The sequence below is a fragment of the Schistocerca piceifrons genome, chromosome 5, assembly GCF_021461385.2.
Source record: "Schistocerca piceifrons isolate TAMUIC-IGC-003096 chromosome 5, iqSchPice1.1, whole genome shotgun sequence".
NCBI classification, from domain to species: domain Eukaryota; kingdom Metazoa; phylum Arthropoda; class Insecta; order Orthoptera; family Acrididae; genus Schistocerca; species Schistocerca piceifrons.
Genome location: NC_060142.1, coordinates 579,282,929 through 579,300,281, shown reverse-complemented (window position 1 = coordinate 579,300,281; position 17,353 = coordinate 579,282,929). Strand labels below are relative to the sequence as shown.

The 17,353-nt window shown below is 38.5% G+C and overlaps 3 protein-coding genes across 5 annotated transcripts in view; 2 read left to right on the top strand and 1 right to left on the bottom strand.

The window, feature by feature from the left end:
* Window positions 1-12,677, bottom strand: part of LOC124797869 (bifunctional polynucleotide phosphatase/kinase) — a 76,440-nt gene extending 63,763 nt beyond the window's left edge. Inside the window, exons 1-4 of one of the 3 annotated variants that reach the window (XR_007016890.1) lie at window positions 12,114-12,677; window positions 8,192-8,239; window positions 4,203-4,603; window positions 1,493-1,810 (exon numbers count right to left, since the gene is read on the bottom strand). Coding sequence is in view for 2 of the 3 variants with exons in the window: in XM_047260956.1 (XP_047116912.1) it covers window positions 1,493-1,810; window positions 4,203-4,603; window positions 8,192-8,239; window positions 12,114-12,252 (906 nt within the window). In the remaining variant the exon portion in view is untranslated. The remainder of the gene's footprint in view (window positions 1-1,492; window positions 1,811-4,202; window positions 4,604-8,191; window positions 8,240-12,113) is intronic. The other 2 variants (XM_047260956.1, XM_047260957.1) reach the window with 2 other exon arrangements.
* A 577-nt stretch (window positions 12,678-13,254) lies between these two features.
* On the top strand, window positions 13,255-14,878 carry LOC124798321 (GSK-3-binding protein FRAT2-like). Its single transcript, XM_047261662.1, has one exon. It carries the CDS (start codon window positions 13,370-13,372, stop codon window positions 13,829-13,831), a length of 462 nt encoding a protein of 153 aa, XP_047117618.1. The 5' UTR covers window positions 13,255-13,369; the 3' UTR covers window positions 13,832-14,878.
* Window positions 14,879-15,054: 176 nt separating this feature from the next.
* LOC124797938 (xaa-Pro dipeptidase) overlaps window positions 15,055-17,353 on the top strand; it is a 916,331-nt gene continuing 914,032 nt past the window's right edge. The window contains exon 1 of the mRNA XM_047261075.1: window positions 15,055-15,111. Coding sequence (XP_047117031.1) covers window positions 15,092-15,111 — 20 coding nt within the window. The 5' untranslated portion in view covers window positions 15,055-15,091. The remainder of the gene's footprint in view (window positions 15,112-17,353) is intronic.

Here is a 17,353-nt window from a genome sequence, read left to right as displayed (position 1 = left end):
CTTAAGCTTCAGCCATAGAAGTTTCTTTGCATTCAACACTTTTCACTCTTCTGACCTTGGTTACAATAGCTAGCAGTTTTACAATTTTCTGCTTTTCTCCACCTGCTAAATTTAGCTAGATAGTTAAACATAGACATAAGTGAAGCCAATAAAATTTGAGGTGACTGTTGCGACATTATCATCTACAGTGAATGACTGATAAAACAAATGGATCAAAAGATTCTAAGAATATACTAAAAATGTCAAAAGCAATTAAAACAGATCTTTGATGACCAGTTTCTGTTTATTATCATTGGTCATCATTGTTAGCTGGCAGAAAATTAAACGCACAGCTACGTACACAGTAAACTTTGAAGTAGGTTGCCACAGAGAGACGCCGTATGAAAGAATGAATATTTGTCTAAATGAATTTATCAAACAGGACTCCAGAGTTCCTATAGCCACTCAGAAAAATAGTGTAGAGCAGACTCAACCTCACAAAGCAGTAACCTGATGGGTAAAACAGCTGCAAGATATCAGAACAGTAATACATGACACACAAGCCGAAATGTGAGAAAATTTGAAAACATCAAGCACTTCTAGGTTAATATTCAGTACACCAATTTGCTCTGGATGTCTTCACGCCTTAATCTTACAAATGTATCTTGGAAGTCTCATGCAAATTTTACAAAATCATTTAAAAGTTCGTCCAGTCCGAACTTCAAATCATGTAAGCATTTAAGTGGGCATAACAACAGGAGACAACATGATATTGTAAAACACCACTCCAAACGAGAATGATTTCTTGTCTGTTAATTCTATGCAGTAGTTGTTCTTGTTATTGTACCAGGACTTTCCTTGGCTGCTGCTTTCTCACAACCTCACTGGGATGGCTTTCATCCTATGAAGATACTTTAAGAAAATAGTTTATCCTGGTATGTTTGGCAACATTTACGACTGAAACGATCAAACTCATGGGAATATTGGGAACTGAGCAGACACTTCTGCAAAGAAGGATGAGCAAGTGTTACAAAAGATTGCAGCAACATGTTGGACCAGCATAACAGTTTTTATTTTCTAAAGCATAATTGTAATCAGTGAAGAAAGCTAAGATGCATAGTGGTTCAGAATCCACATTAAACTGTAGGTCTCACTGTAACTGTTGTACAAAAGCAAGAGCCTGTAAGCACTGTGGTCTTCAAACAAATCTTTGGGTTGAGGACATGAAAGCATCTTTACCTTTCCTAGGCATACTATGTTGTTTGATTGTATAGCGAAATTACAGTTTCGCGAAAGCACGTTTAATATTTTATAGTGCATTTTGTTTGCATTAATTAACAGGCCTTTGAAATGAATCTCTCCAGTAATGGCTGAATTAACGAAAGAGTACAACTTACAGATACTTATACTTAACCATAACAAGTGTTTGGGTACCCACATCACATCAAATAACTTCCTTGTCCAATAACATTTAATACACAAATGACCACAGGAAAAAAAAACTGGATTCTACCTTTTCGACTAAAACATTCCACATGCCAGGTGCTGGCTTTCTGTAGATACCTTTCCCAGTTGATATAAAAACTTGCACTGGAACACCAAGCCTTGAAATAATGTTTCTAATTTTACTTTTGAAATCTTCAATTTTCACTTTCCCCTTAGAAATTCCAGCCTGATTTGTGAAAAATACTATTTTAAAGCCAGAACTCCACAAATGTTTCAGTTTTCCAGGCACCTCAATGAATGATATTTTCCAGTCATCATTGTCTTTTGGGAAGACACGACCAGATTTTGTGAGGATAATAGTTCCATCTACATCATAACCAGCTATCTGAAAATAGCAACAATAATAAACACAGATTAATTGACAATCCAAGTTAGATATCTTAAATACAACAACATGAACACCTGCCTACTAATAAAAGACACACACAATCCACAAGAAATTGCAGCATATTTTTGTGCATCTACCTAATAAATTTGTACAAAATAAATAGTTGTGACTATTTTTGCATTGCACAAGGCATGGTTGGAAAAAAAAACAAAATGTGTTGCTAATAGGATACAAAGGCTGAAAAAGACTTGCCCATTGCCTACAAAGGTCACTGACTGCACCACTGACAAATTTTCCAATCAGTACTTCAAAGACTGATACAAGTGTTTCGACTTGGTATCGCATCAACAGCTTTTGTTTCAAAGTCACCGCTTCTTCACTGAATGTTAGCTGGCTATTAAAAAGCAACAAATTCCATAAGATAGACGTTACAACTGTTATTTTTGAAACTTTACAAACTCCTGGCATATAAAAAAATGTATTTTAATTATGGGTACAAAGAACAGATGACACAGGGACATGTTGCAAGACCCTCTGTTAAGAGAAAGGATGGAATGTTATGGTTTGATATCCCACTGACAATATCACAGTGGATGAACCCATGTTCATATTGTGCTGGATTAGGGAAGGACATCTGCCTCCTCCTTTTCAAAGGGACCACCCTGGACTTAACTTCAATTAATTAGGGAAACCAGGAAAGCTACAAAATGTGGAGCAGTTACAGATATGAAACCAATTCCATCCAAATGCAAATCCAGAGCCTTAACTGCTATGACATCCATTTCCTCTCAACTTACATAATTCATTAACATGGGATTTTTGTCAAATTTCGGCACATGAGACTTAAAGTGTTAAGAAAACTTGCTTTTTGCATGGCATTACATGTCCAACCAAGTACGATAGAGCTAGTCATTTTGGAAGGCGACCAAGCATCAAACCATCCTGTGCGTCCTCCGCTGCTAAACCCCAGCAGGCAATGAGATTTGGCCTTCACTTAGACAACTTGTCACAAGTAGCACTGAATGGCAATAAATCTCTTCTCCAGACTATGGTGTGACACTACTTCAGTGGCTCTGCCATTCTGTTCACTGCTGTCTGCAGCAAATCTTTTGTCTTTGCAATGAAGTAGGTATGAGCCTCCTCACTGCTACCACATGTGAGCTCCCTCTAGCTCAGGGGCGTGTTTTGAAAAGTAATGCACCACAGACCGCTTATATAATCCTGTCAACTGGAGCAATATTCATGCTGAATAGATAGAACAGAATGGTGGCTACTAATGAGTAAACAGTGAACACAGCCATAGTTATTGAGAGGGAAAAAATAACAACATAGTTTTAAAACTAATCTATAACTCAAGTTTTTCCCATAAATAAAAATTATCGTCACAGTATCATGCCTTGCGCCAAGCACGAAATTCAACACTCCTGCATCTCAATCACATAGAAATTTATAGCTCCTGTAGTGGAACAGAACTGAAAGCACACAATGGCAAAAGTTCTGTGTGGGCAACAATGTCAATTAAGCAAATTTCAATGTGAATGGATTACGGTCCTGGTTGAACTTCGCATGATGCTGCCTGAAACAATGAGTTCTATGCTGATACGAGTGGCCTGATAAGAACCAGCCTTACGTACATTACAAAAGAATCTCCCACTAGAGAAAGCAAATGCTGGCATTACAGTAAAACACTAGATTTGATATGACAACTGACTGCAAAATTATATCCGGGATCAATATCAGAAATGACTCACTCACAACACTGCACCAGAGCTAACACAGAAATAAAACTAGATTAACATTAATACAATACTGTACTTCAAATTCAAAACTGAAGATTTTCTAGGAAATGAGTAGTGATGATGTTCCAGTGCCAAACAATACTAATGGACTGCACTGCAACTAGCTGTGATCCATGACTCATTGACATCCTAGTTCATGATGACAAGAGCATACATTTAAAATACATATGGAAAACATAAGTTATGGCTTTCAGGAAATTGGGAACTATTTTCTTATAACAAAACAAATTATTTGAAAATTGTGTTATGAGCAGAACAAACTATATTTCATCTCAAGCACAGAAATTAAATCACATGCACAAAATGAGAATCTGTTGAAACATAGGCTGTTAATAAAATTCTGGATGATTAGGCAGAAGTCTCTCTTACATACAACAACTACTACTGTGGGCAATTTTACAGGAAGCAGTTTTTGACAGATATATTATTCCACACACTAATTATATGATATATGAGTGATGTCAGTTTTCAAGACAAATCACAATGCTGACAGTAGTGGTAACAACAGGAACAGTAGTTTTAGTAAGATTAAAATGCTGCACATGTGGTGACTGAATAAGATAAGGCTTTTAATTCTCTTTTCTCCTTACCTTTGAACTGCCTTTACATCCTTTACTTGTAAGAATTATAAGTTTATTATTATCTATATATTCCCATTTGTCCTCAGAACATGGTGTCACTTCAGTTGATATTGCATCCTTCAAATCATTCACTCTTTGGCTTGTATAAAAGTCCTCACACAATCTTTTTGCTGGCTGGCAGGGATGTTCTGCAGCCCTTTTAATTCCTTTATGCAGTGAAACACTGTCACCACTTTTAGCACAAAATCTGACTGTGTGTGCATACTGGCCAAGCAGGAATTCCAGTACATCCCCTTCTTTCAATGTATATGTTTCATTCTTCTTCAGCGCTAGTCCATTAACAGCTGAATTATTACTACCCAACTGTTTTACTTTCACTTCTTTTGATGAACTGTCTGCTAGGAGGCATACTGAACACAGAAAAAGTAAAAAAAATAAATAAATAATTTATGTCAACAACCAAGTCCATTGTCTCTCTCTCTCTCTCTCTCTCTCTCTCTCTCTCTCTCTCACACACACACACACACACACACACACACACACACACACACACACACACAGGCACCAGGCACATGCTCACACACAGAAGTTAGTAAGTAATTTTAATTACAACCTCGAAAAGTAGTGCAGCATACCACTATGGGAATTTAAAAGAGCCAGCAAATGTCGCAACATCCCATGCTGAGTAAGTGGAAGTATATGGCAACAATGTACAGTCGTATAACGTAGTGGTTAGTTGGTACAAGATGTTTCAGTGTGGTCAAATATGTTTCAACAATGAAGAATAAAATGGCAAATCAGATCTGTATGAAGAACTGGGAATCCTATGAGACTTGGAGGGCCTGTTGCTTGAAGTTCAGCACAACAGAACTGAGACCATTGTGAAAAAAGTGAAGATCAGTCATGCATCCATTTTTAACATTCCATCTGAAAGTGTGAGGTTTCGCTGCTGCTCACACTCCATTCGAAAAGCTCACCGAGCTCTAAATGACTTCTATAGCTACCTAATCACCATGGACAGGAGCTGACACCCTGAGACAAATGAGTAAAACAAGCAGTGCAAACTAGTGGACTCATCACAACTACCAAAAACAAGTGAAGACCCAATCATCATTAGACAAGGTAAAGCTTTTTTTTTTAACTGCCGCAGTTAGTGCCAACAGATTATGCTGATAAGGGTTACACCAACACAGGATTATGCTAACAAAAGCCTTGGAAAGGCTGGAAGAGGCTGTCTGTCAAAACAAAGTGTCACGGAAAGCCGTGTTTTTGCTCTTTCAACACAGGACACAGTCACGCATGCTGCTTCCTTGGCTATCAAATTTTGCTTCACCCCACATATTCACCTGAGATGGCACCATGTGAATTCTTTCTGTTTCCTCAGATGAAAAAATTACTGTGTGGCAGACATTTACAGAATGACAACCAGTTGATTTTTGACATGGGACATTTCCTGGACATCCAAAATGCTACCTTCTATAACTAAGATCTCCACCAAGTCATCCACTGTTGGGAAAATTGCATCATACTGAAGAGTGAATATGCAGAGGAATAATAGCAACTAAGTTCGATGGTAGCAGCTTGATTTGCCCCTCAGATTGTTTGACCAAGATGGCCCCCTTCTGATTCACTTCCTGCAGCACGGGACAACAGTGAACGCCCAGGGTTACTCGCAAACCTTGACCACACTCCCCCAAGTGATCAAATCAAAACAACCATGCAATCTCACCCATGGGGTCATACTGCTCCATGACAATGCAAAGCCTCATACAGCCAACACAGTCGCGGCACTCCAGCAGAATTTCAAATGGGAGGTTACCTGACCCCTTCCATACAGTCTGAACCTCTCTCCCTGTGATTACACCAATTTTGGTCCCCAAAAAAGGCTCTGAGGGGCAAACAATTCACCTCGGATGACAACATCCATCTGTACGTGCAGAACTGGTTAACATTGCAGCCCCAGGAATTTTAAGAGACGGCCATTCACCGCCTTGTGTCATAGTGGGACAAGTGTCTCAACAGCCAGGGTCATTCCTTCTAACATACAGGCACTGGTTTCTGCAATTACGGCTCCAGCTCGTTTCTGTTTGAACGCCCCTTATATGTGGGGTGCCAAACGACAATTGTTGATTGGATTGAGGATTCTAGAATGAAATTTTTCACTCTCCAGTGTAGTGTGTGCTGATATGAAACTTCCTCTTGATTAAATCTGTGTGCCAGACCGGTGTCAAACTCAGGACATTTGCCTTTCACGGGCAAGTGCTCTACTGTCTGGGCTACCCTAGCACAACTCACAACCCATTCCCTCCACCTGTATCTCGTCTCCTACATTCCTAACTTCACAGAAGTAGAGTTGTGAGAATGGGTCATGAGTTGTGCTTGGGTATCTCAGTTGGCAAAGGCAAAGGTACCAAGTTCGAGTCTTGGCCTGGCACACAGTTTTAATACGCCAGGAAGTTTCATATCAGCATACAGTGGTTAAGCCATGTCTCTGCAGTATCCTTTCTTCCAGAAGTGCTAGTCTTGTAAAGATCGCAGGAGAACTTCTGTGAAGTTAGGATGGTAGGAAACAAGGAACAGGCAGAAGTAAGAGCTGTGAGGATAGGTCATGAGCTGAGCTTGGGTAGCTCAGTAGGATTGAGGATTTCTTGAATGGGGGGGGGGGGGGGGGGACATTGCATGTTGTTTTTGATGGAGGGTCACTGCCTGATGTAGAAGTAATTCCAGGCATGCCCTAGTAATACGTGTTGGGATCCTTACTGTTCCTGTTGTGTATAAATGACTTGATAGAAAACATCAAATGTAACTTCAGACTTTTTGCACATGTTGATGACTATGACAAAACAGTATCAGAAAAAAGCTCCACAAATACTGATACATATATTGACAAGATTATAAACTGATGGAAAAAATTGCAACACCAAGCAGTTGTATGAAATAAACAAAAGGTGGCACTCCCTGTATCTGAAAGACGACATCTATTCCAATTTCGCACTAGTTGCACAACAGTGGCACTAGTAGCACCACTATGAGGTGGCAAATCAGGTTTGCTTTATTTACACTGTAAAAGTCGTGACTGTTAGCTACCTTTGAGACTGAATGTCGCGAGTTGATGTTAGCCAAGAATGCCTTTAAGGTGACAAAGATGCCATCATCAACACCAGACAGACACCATTATCAACAACTCACAGAGTTTGAACAAGGTCATGAAATAGAACTACGACAAGCTGCATGTTCCTTCTCCAATACTGCAGGAATACTTGGCATGAATGGAGCCACTATACAAGACTGCTGGCAGCAGTGGTTACGGGAATATACGGTCACAAGAAGACCAGGCTCTAGATGGCCACATGGCACTATCTAGAAAGAAGACCTGCTTTTTCGGAGTATTGCTCTGGCGCACTGCGCATCTGAGGCAGCAATCTGAGTAGCAGTTGGCACCACAGTGATGCAACGAACTGTTACAAATTGTTTACTTCAAGAACAACTCCAACCCAGACCCCAAACCACTGCCATTTGTGACTTCGATAGTTTCAAGGCAGAGCTCATTGGACAGCAAGATGCAGGCCTATTGTGTTTTCTGGTGAAAGCTGGTTCTGCCTCGGTGCGAGTGATGGCCATGTGTTGGTTAGGAGGACGCCAGTTCAGAGCCAGCAACAATCTGTCTCTGTGCCACACACACTGGACCTAACCTATAGTTATAGGTAGGGACTCAATTTTGTATGACAGCAGTTTTGGTTATCCCATGCACCTTGACTGCGAATTTATACGTTAGTTTGGTGATTTGACATGTTGTGCTGCCAACCATGAACAGCATTCCAGAGAATAATGCTCGCCCATCTATCGCTGCTGTAGCCCAACATGTTCTACAGCATGTCAACATGTTGCTTTGGACTGCTCTATCACTATATCTGCCTCCAGGAGAGCAAATATGGGACGTCAGACAACATCTCCAGTGTCATCCACAAACAGGATTAAACAACCTTGTAATGACTCACCAAGTGCAACAGGCATGGAACTCTGTTCCCCAAACTGACATCCAGCACCTGTACAACAACATGCACACATGTTGACATGCTTACATTCAACATTCTGATGGTTACAATGGTTATAATGTACCAGCATTTCACACTTGCAGTGGCTTACCTTGTGCTTACATTAATTTGTCACATTGCAACGTTAAACACTCAAATATGTTACCTAGACAAATGCACTCTAAAAAAATTACTCTGCATTAATTATTTTTAGCTGTGGCAATTTTTTTCTGTCAGTATAAAATGGCGAAAATGTTCAGAAATGTAAAATTGCACACTCCACAAAATGCAAAAATGTAGTATTGTATTGTCATAAGGAGCCAACTGGATTCAGTTAATTCATACAAGCACCTAAGTATGGCTCAGTCATAGGTACAATAGGTTGTAGACTTTGGTTCTGTGTAGGATATTGAGAAAATGCAATCAATCTTCAAATAATACTACTTACAAGACACTTGTTCCACATATCCTAGAACATTGTGAAATAGTAAAGCCAAATAGGACTAACAGGAGATGTTGACTGTAAACACTGAAAAAACAAGCCAGGTGTTTTTTCACCCATGGGAGAGCATCATGGAAATGCTGAAAAACTTGAAATGGCAAGCATTTAAAGACAAGCATCAACTATCTTCGGAAAGCTTACAAACAAATTTTCAAGAACCAGTATTAAGTGAGGAATCTAGGAAAATACTGCAGCCCCCCCCCCCCCCTACAAATCACTCTCATAAAGACCAAAGACAAGATTAGCTTCAGTACAGTGTGATCTAGGAAAATACCACAGCCCCCCCCCCCCCCATCCACCCCTACAAATCACTCCCATAAAGACCAACGACCATGCAAGATTAGCCTCAGTACACTGTGCACAGAGGTGTTTAAACAATATTTCCCATTTGAATGGCATGGAATGAAATCCCACTATGTGGTGCAATAAGAATTACCCACTGCCTTGCACTTCACAATGGTTTGCAGAGTATGAATGTAGATATCAGATATCTGCATGAAACAAATAAGAACAGAAACACTCTAGTTGTCACTGCAAAGCTTTAGATTAACATCAAAACATGTTAACAATGCCAAAAATTCATGTTTAAATTCAAGAACTGAAACAGAAAAAAAATTAAAAAGGGAAATAAAACTTAATTTTAAATGCTCCTCAAAAACAAACAGAACACTGCACAGATAAACTGTACAGTTGTCCCTGTTTTTCAGCTTTACTAAAGCTATTAATTCAGCACTGAATTTATACTTTGCAAGCTTCGTGAAATGTTTATGGGTTCTTAACAGATAGCATGTTGCAAGTTACACTGTTAACAGTAACACTGCCATTCTGCCCCCCCCCCCCACCGCCACCACCATTTTTTATAAATGACTCTCAATAAATGTACATATGCAACAAAATGGTCATCAAAAGATTTGTCTATTATGTAACACATCTTTTTGCATTTACATTGTAATTTGAGATATGCATAATAATAAGAAGGGTGTTAAATATGGAGCAAATGTAGACCTCTGGCTACGCTGTTGATCAACCTGTTTCTAAAAACTTAAATCCATATTAACATTTTTTGGGTTCGCCAGCTCATGACGACATTATCACCTCCCAACCTAACCTAGAGCTTATGCAACAGTTCACTTTGTCATCGCAGTTAAGATTTTCAAGGGGAACACTAAGATACTCAACCTGTTATACCAGTAAGTAACAATGCATGGTAGTAACTTTAATTCAAACATGCCTCAAGACACAAAAATGAACTCTGTGAACCATTATTAAGCGTAAGACAGGAACCACATATTATTGTAAAATATATTTAGATTTACTACCACTCCATTCACAGATGGGGCAGGGAACTATAATTTGTATGTATTATCAGTAGCCCAGTTTGACTTTCTTGGTCTAGGGTAATGATATACCTAGTAGCCAATAAACATTTGTAGAATTTACCTAACATTTTTTGTAATATGCCGTGTAAGTTTTAGCTTAAAATTCTGTGTCTTTCTTCTAGTGTTTGCCCAAGATGAAACAATAGCACAGATAGGTTAGGATGGAGATACGTATCATCTATTGCCCTGTTTAAGGAACTGTTCTGGTATTTAGCTGAAGCACTTGGTAAAATATTTGACAATCTACACCAAAATGCTCCAGTGTTGCAGGAAAGAAACAAAAACTCTAATGTCAACATTTATCTAGACACAAGAAATCTCACCCGATAGTGCAACACTGTAAAAGTATTAGCTTCCTCCAACACATCCAACTTTTGTTTGACTCTGTACGATCACAGGCTACAGCGAGTGAATGTCTGTCAGGAATATGAATCATTCACAACAACATACTTATTATTATTCCTTTTTCACCATTCTGTAAATTTTTGGGCAGAGTTCTTAATAACTTGATACCTGAGCGCTGATGTCCCTTATCATGGATTGTCCATCACTGTGGTGTACTTCTTGCTCTGTGTGCAGTGGATGTACACACTTGCATTTGTAATCCACTTTGAACTGTATTTTGTGACAAATATTAGTGTTTCATAGACCATAATGATGGTTTTATTTTATATCGGGTGCCACAGCAACAAATTTATTGAAAGGCAATTCCATTCTCCACTTTGCCTGTACCATGATCGCAGTTGTTTACTTCACATGATGAGAAAATTTTGGCGATATTCCATTTTCAAGTACTTACTCACATATTTGTATATTATACACACCAACATGGGCAACTGTGTAAACCTAAAAGTGTATAAGCAAGCACTTGAAAATGGAACATAGCTGAAATCTTCTGATCTTGGAGATCATATTACAGACAAAGAAAGAAAATAATATTGTCTGTTTTATACATATGCAGAGTGTAATTATTAGAAGCTGAATGTTGAAAAGTACTTTAGGTATTTTGAGCCAAGTAAGTGAGAAAACAGCTGCTTGTTTGTTCACTGTTGACATCAGCACTGACTCTTCAAAATACACCACGGTAGCTTCCTACGGTATAGTAAGTCCTGTTCGAGTGTAAATAATGTAGGAGTAAGGGTAACAACTCACCGAATGGTGTAGGAGATGAGTCGCTGACAGGCGCATAAACAAGACTGAAAACTTGTTACATTTTGGACTAATTTATTTTTGAGTTAGAACACAAATACACATGTATGCGTACTATATCTCTGATTAAAAATATCCTTCTGGATGATAACATGTTTTCAGTCTTGCTCTCTCTCTCTCTCTCTTTCTCTCTCCCCTCTCTCTCTCACACGCACACACAAACACATGTGGAACATAACACAAGTATCTTTGTGTATGTAAAAGTACTTAAACATTCATATCATTTTAATGAGACTTAATACCTTATGCTCACGTTACTGTTTGTCTTTCACTTTAGAATCGACTAACAAACCTCAGATAGGCCTATAAAATAATTTTTTTTGGTCCATTAGTAGTCTACGTAATATTGGCTGACAGTTGCCCTCAGCTGACAACACAAATACTACACAATAGACAATTATCATCTAGTTAGCACTTTAACGTACTCTGCCTTGCCCATGAATCTATTTCTGAGGTTAAAGGGCAGAATCCCATCTTTGATGGAATTGACTACATGGGTGAAAATCCGCTTCTACTTCATTACAATCTGTTCCACTGCACGTTACACCCTATCACATTTCGTACTCTGAATACTTCGTAATCCTGTTTACAGACAGTAAACAATACGTAGGCTCAAGAACTTAGCCTCAACGAGGGGAGACACGGACAAGGATGCTTCATGTACAATACGGCTTAAAGAAAAAGAATGTCAACTGTTGCACTGTACATTAATTTAAGCAAATATAAAAAAAATTCCCGGGTAACGACGAAGGAAAATGTGGAGGCAACTAGGTAGTAAATGTTAATGAACAAGTACCTTGATTTCTGGAGCATCTAGTGTCCGTAATTCTTGTCAGAGGCCCTCTTCCTAAGATAACCTCTTCGCCTTGACGTAAGGAAATAGGATCGTGGAGATTATCTTCAGAATACAGAAAGCATTCGTTCCCGGTACTCATTGCTGTTACTTAAACACTCTTATTTCCGTGTTTTGTATATAATTCGTATTGCCCACCATGTGTGTGTAAGTTGTTATCAGAGATACTACGCAACGCTTCAACGTATTCTAATAACTTTCTCCAGAAGGCACTAAACAATAATTATTGTGCGGTACAAAAAACTGTAAATAATAACAGCCTAATCTTTCGGACCAATTATTTTTCTTTCTTTTCACTAAAATTTCACCATGAAGTGGGACAACGTAAAGACAATTAATTAAAACAAAAAATAAAGGTTTTGAAATCTTTCGAATGAAATCTGTTAAAATATTTGGTCCCAATTCTATGTTTAATTTCTGAACATTCTTACAATTACCGTATCTGCCTACTGTCTACACCTCAAGCGAGACAATTTATGGTAAAGCCGAAAATTCATATTATCGTAGGTAACTGAATTATTAATACACATTGGTGAATCTCAACAATGAAAATGTTTAAGTTTAATATTCTTCTAGAAACATCTTAGTAGACTATTACGCGACGAAACTTAGAAAGTTAAAACGTACAGGTTATTTCGGCAACAGGAACGGAACCACAAATTACATATCTAACAGTGATGCTGCGTATCACTATTTTATCATCTTTTTTTGGGTAAAAGCTGTACAGCGCATCCTAATATTATTGTCGAAAGTAAATAAATAATGCCACGTCTGTTTATAACGACACGTTCCTCTCTGACGTCACAGTGATATGACGTTAAGGCACGAGTAACCTTGAGCGTGTATCCTTCCGCAACCTTTGTTCCAATTTCTTGTTTACATCTATCATGTACTCGATGCTCAACGAGTAATCTGTTAATCAAAATTACGTAGAATACCGTCTACATGAAACGTTTTCTCCTATTCATAAATTGGTTTTTAAAAACTCACATTATTGGCCATTGTTTACTAGGACTATTTTGTGCGCGAGGCGCTCGCCGTACTCGCGTTTCAGAATCAAAACAATAACACAGACGGAGCCTCCCGGTTTGACCCATTCACTAGCGAGACGTGGGAGAAAGAACGTGTTGTAGGTTTTACGAGTGCCTTGCTGCAGTTTTGTTTACTAATTCCTCGAAAGGTTTCGGGAATAGTTAGTAATGCCAAGTAAAGAAGAGATGTGTATTCTGTCTGGCAATAACGGTTCCACAACGCAAGATTTCATGGCACGAGATATGGAAGAGCTCGTGTCAGAAATCAAGGAAAACCTTCGCCTTTCTGGTTTAAAGACGAGGTCGTCATTTTCGCTTCACAAGTCTCGAGCATCACCATACAGGATACCGAGCAGAAGTTGGAGCGATTCAACTTGTGATGGCTGCTTAAAATCTGGCAACAGCTGTAGTGGTCATACGTGCCTCACTGTCAACAGGAAGTCCTCGAAATCGACGGATGCTTCAACTGACGATCCGTATGAAATGCTGCAGGAGCTTCTGCGTGATGGAAGTCTTATCAAGGAAGCAGTTCGGCGGTTGCAGAAGGGACTGTCTCCAAAGCAGAGGTACTTCTACGACTCCGACGAGGATGTCTGCAGTCCGCTTCGAATGTGCCATCTGGAGATTTGACTTTGCCGAAACTGCAGAAATAATCCTTTCTGGAGTGACGGGTGTACAAATTGTGAAGTGCAGGCGTATGTCGTTAGTCAAAACAGTTGGTGTTGCGTATACGAGCTGTAGCGTTACGCTGAAAGTACCGAAATTCTGGAGGTGTGCAGGCATTGAGTGAATTATTTCTTCGTATATCCTGAATGAAAACGTGGATTACGCTTAATTTTTCTGTGTCTTTCAACTATTATTAACCTATGAATGTTGTACGCTTATGAAATGTGGAAAAATATCTTCTATTTCCATCGATTGTATACTAGTTGCAGTACAGTACATCTGTGTAGTTGATGTGTATATTTGTTTTAAAACGAGTGAGAGGATGAATCTATAAAAATGTTTGTATTTATAAAGTATTTAAAGTGAATGTGTGATGTTCGACAAGGTTGACATTCCCATCTTGTTCAGTACTGACGTAAGTTGCCGATAATTTTTCATTTATTGTATTGCCATTGATCTCATTAAATCAATGCAATGTTCTTGTTTCGAAAGCTTAATGCTGCAATTTGAAGTTTAACTTAGTTTGTGGCGTCAGTGTCTTTGTGTGTTTCTCTCATACTCATAGTTGTGATTTCTCAGTCATATGTGTGTTGGATACAGTATTTAAAATGCACACGTTTCTCCTAATGTAAGAGTAAGAGCTTGTAGGATGAGAAGAAATTCTCGTAAATGTTAAAGGGTCGCTTTAACGAGTTTTTTCTTTCTGATAACCAGTATTGTTATGTGGACAATATTAAATCTTAAACTAGCGTGGCACTTGTTAAAAACAAGTCGAATGTTCTGTCCGAAGTAAGATTTTGCCGTTTCTTTAATTGTTGCTGTCATTTTGTTCCAGCTTTCTACTGTTAATTTCAGAACGTGTTTTGTATGTGTCGGTTTCAGATTGAAAAGGATTATACAGTTTTATGACAAGGATTTAATTATGAAAGTCCATGTATTTACTGTGCATGTTTTAGTGCATAGAATCCATTGTTCATTATTGAACAGAAACATTAAAACGTATTATTTTGACTTCGTTGTAAATTCTTTAAATCCCCTAATGTCCCTGTAGTGTATCTGTGTTCCTCAGACATATTGTGTATGTGTGTGCAGTCTTCGAACTTTACCCAGGATCAGTGTTTATTTTATCTAATCTTTCTAGAGATAAAAGTTTCATATATGAAGAGTAGAGAACATTTCAAACAACCCGCGCTGTAGCGTCAGCTGTTTCTGTACGTTCTCAACATGGCTGCTGACGGACAAGTGTAAGTTCTCTCTCTCTCTTTAACACCATATATGCTATTCATTGTTTTATTTTAATTTACTCCAGACGCGATATTTTACTTAGGTGAATTCTGAGATTCTTTGAACGTATTGTTTGATGTAGCGAGGTTTTCACTGAATTCGCCACGCATTTATGCTGCGCCACTGGCAATAACATGCTTTTCCAGTGAATTATTCCAAGTATTTCAGAACGTTTGGTGATTGAGTTTTGCTAGAGGTGGATTTTGTATATGACTTGCTTGTATTATGGTACGATTGTAAGATGACATTGTAAACCTATCATTCAACTGTAGGCGACGTGTAGCTGGTGATTCACGGTCATGGACTACTAACAGGACTATCTTCTTGCACTTGTGTGGCCATGTGTGCTGCGTAAGGATAACTGTTTTATGCGGTCAGCTTTTTTTAATTTTATTTACATGGATAGCGACTGAAGTTATTGTGGCACATTAAATGCAATTTGTTTTACGTCAGGTGATACACAGAAGCGATACTTACTCAAGACGCACTGATTTTTGTTTCATTTATGTGGAGGTTAAGCACAGTGCAACTACAAATAGAGCATTCAAAATTTGATAGGGTTACCTCTCCATACTTTCGCCAAGTTTTACTATAGTTATTAAAAAACATTTCAATGTGTTACAAGAATTGAAAATTTGTTGTCACCGTTAGCGGTGGTATTATTTTGAAAGAGAGTTGTCGTGGTAATCAAGAGTTGTGTTGACAGAAGCGGAATGCATTAATTTATGGGTGCTTTATGTTCTTTCCACCCAGTATCTTGCTTTCTGATGCAGGGATTCATTTGTGTTGTTTACGTGTATCAACAGCTTCTTAATAGGGATACACTCACGTATCAAGAAGTACAAATATTTCCATTTCTCAGTTTCTGCATGAGCGAGATTGTGGAAAAAATATTGGCGCGTCCAAACACTGTAACTTTGATGCTTGCGAGTGATACATTATTTTGATAAGAAATGTGTTAACGGAAAGTTCTGTGCTTTGATATTCGTCTATCCTTGGGGCTCAACAGATCCCAGGTATCACGTTTTAAGTATTCACGTGGTGTTCAATTGCCCTGCTAACGTGAAGTAAATACATTCGCACAAGTGTAAACTGTCTTGAGAGACGTTTTTGGCATGGAAGGTAAATTTTTGACCACTCGCTGACATTGGTATACAGATATGACGGAATTCTCAGATTGTGACTTAAATTATTGTATTGCCGTGCTGTAACCAAGAACATAGTTAGCAGTACTCTTGCGTATTTAATTACTCTGTGTCACAGATGTGAGATTGTGATGAATATGATTCAACAATTTTTCACGTAGCATTACTGTAACGCTACTAGCTACAAGGTGACCCACGCCTCTTCAATAAGAGACAGTTGGTGTGCTCTACGGGCCCGAAGGTAAATTCTCCAAAATTACCTGGCTAACGGTTAACACTTGTATTAGTAAATACATCCAGGAACTCATAAAAAAATTGCATGAGGAATTTTTGACATGTATCTACGAAGAAATGTAAGTTCCAAAATGTATCTCTCGACTGCTGACTTACAGTTAACACACAGACGTAGTGACTATTACAGACATGAAAGTATCTTCGCTCCGGATGGGAAATACGCACAGGAGCGTAAACAATGCCTTTGCATTCCTGACAAATTTTAGCCGGGTAAGGTTCAGTACTTGTCAAAAGTGACGCAACCGTGCCAGCACCAAACTGAACAGTAAAAAAGAAATACAGTTCTGTACCTTTATTCGGTGCAAGGAAGGATCTCATGTAAAGCGCCACATACTTTTTCTTTTTATGTATTTAATATTTTCTTGTCATGTAGCGTAAACAGAAGTCTGCAAATCTGAAGACCTTGTAAATGCACCAACGTGTTTCATGTAAAGAAGTGAATTAAATTGTCGCTGGACGATAGATACGTCAAAAAATCTTTTGTTTTCAGTTTTTTACATGACTTTGGGTTATGTCATAAATATAGCCAACTTTAGATAGGGCTAACATGTTTTACACATATGTTGAATTAACGCATTTAAACACCACAGTAAATTTCGTGGGCATGTGCAATCACATCCATTGTAAGATACTATCTTTACAGTAAATTAACATGACTACCCTGCGATTCATACTCGAGTGCCTGGCAGATGGACGTTAGGTAGAGGTAGTTTTTTTCGTGTAGTTAGTATCTGAATAGCATCTCGTAAGTGACACCTGTCTC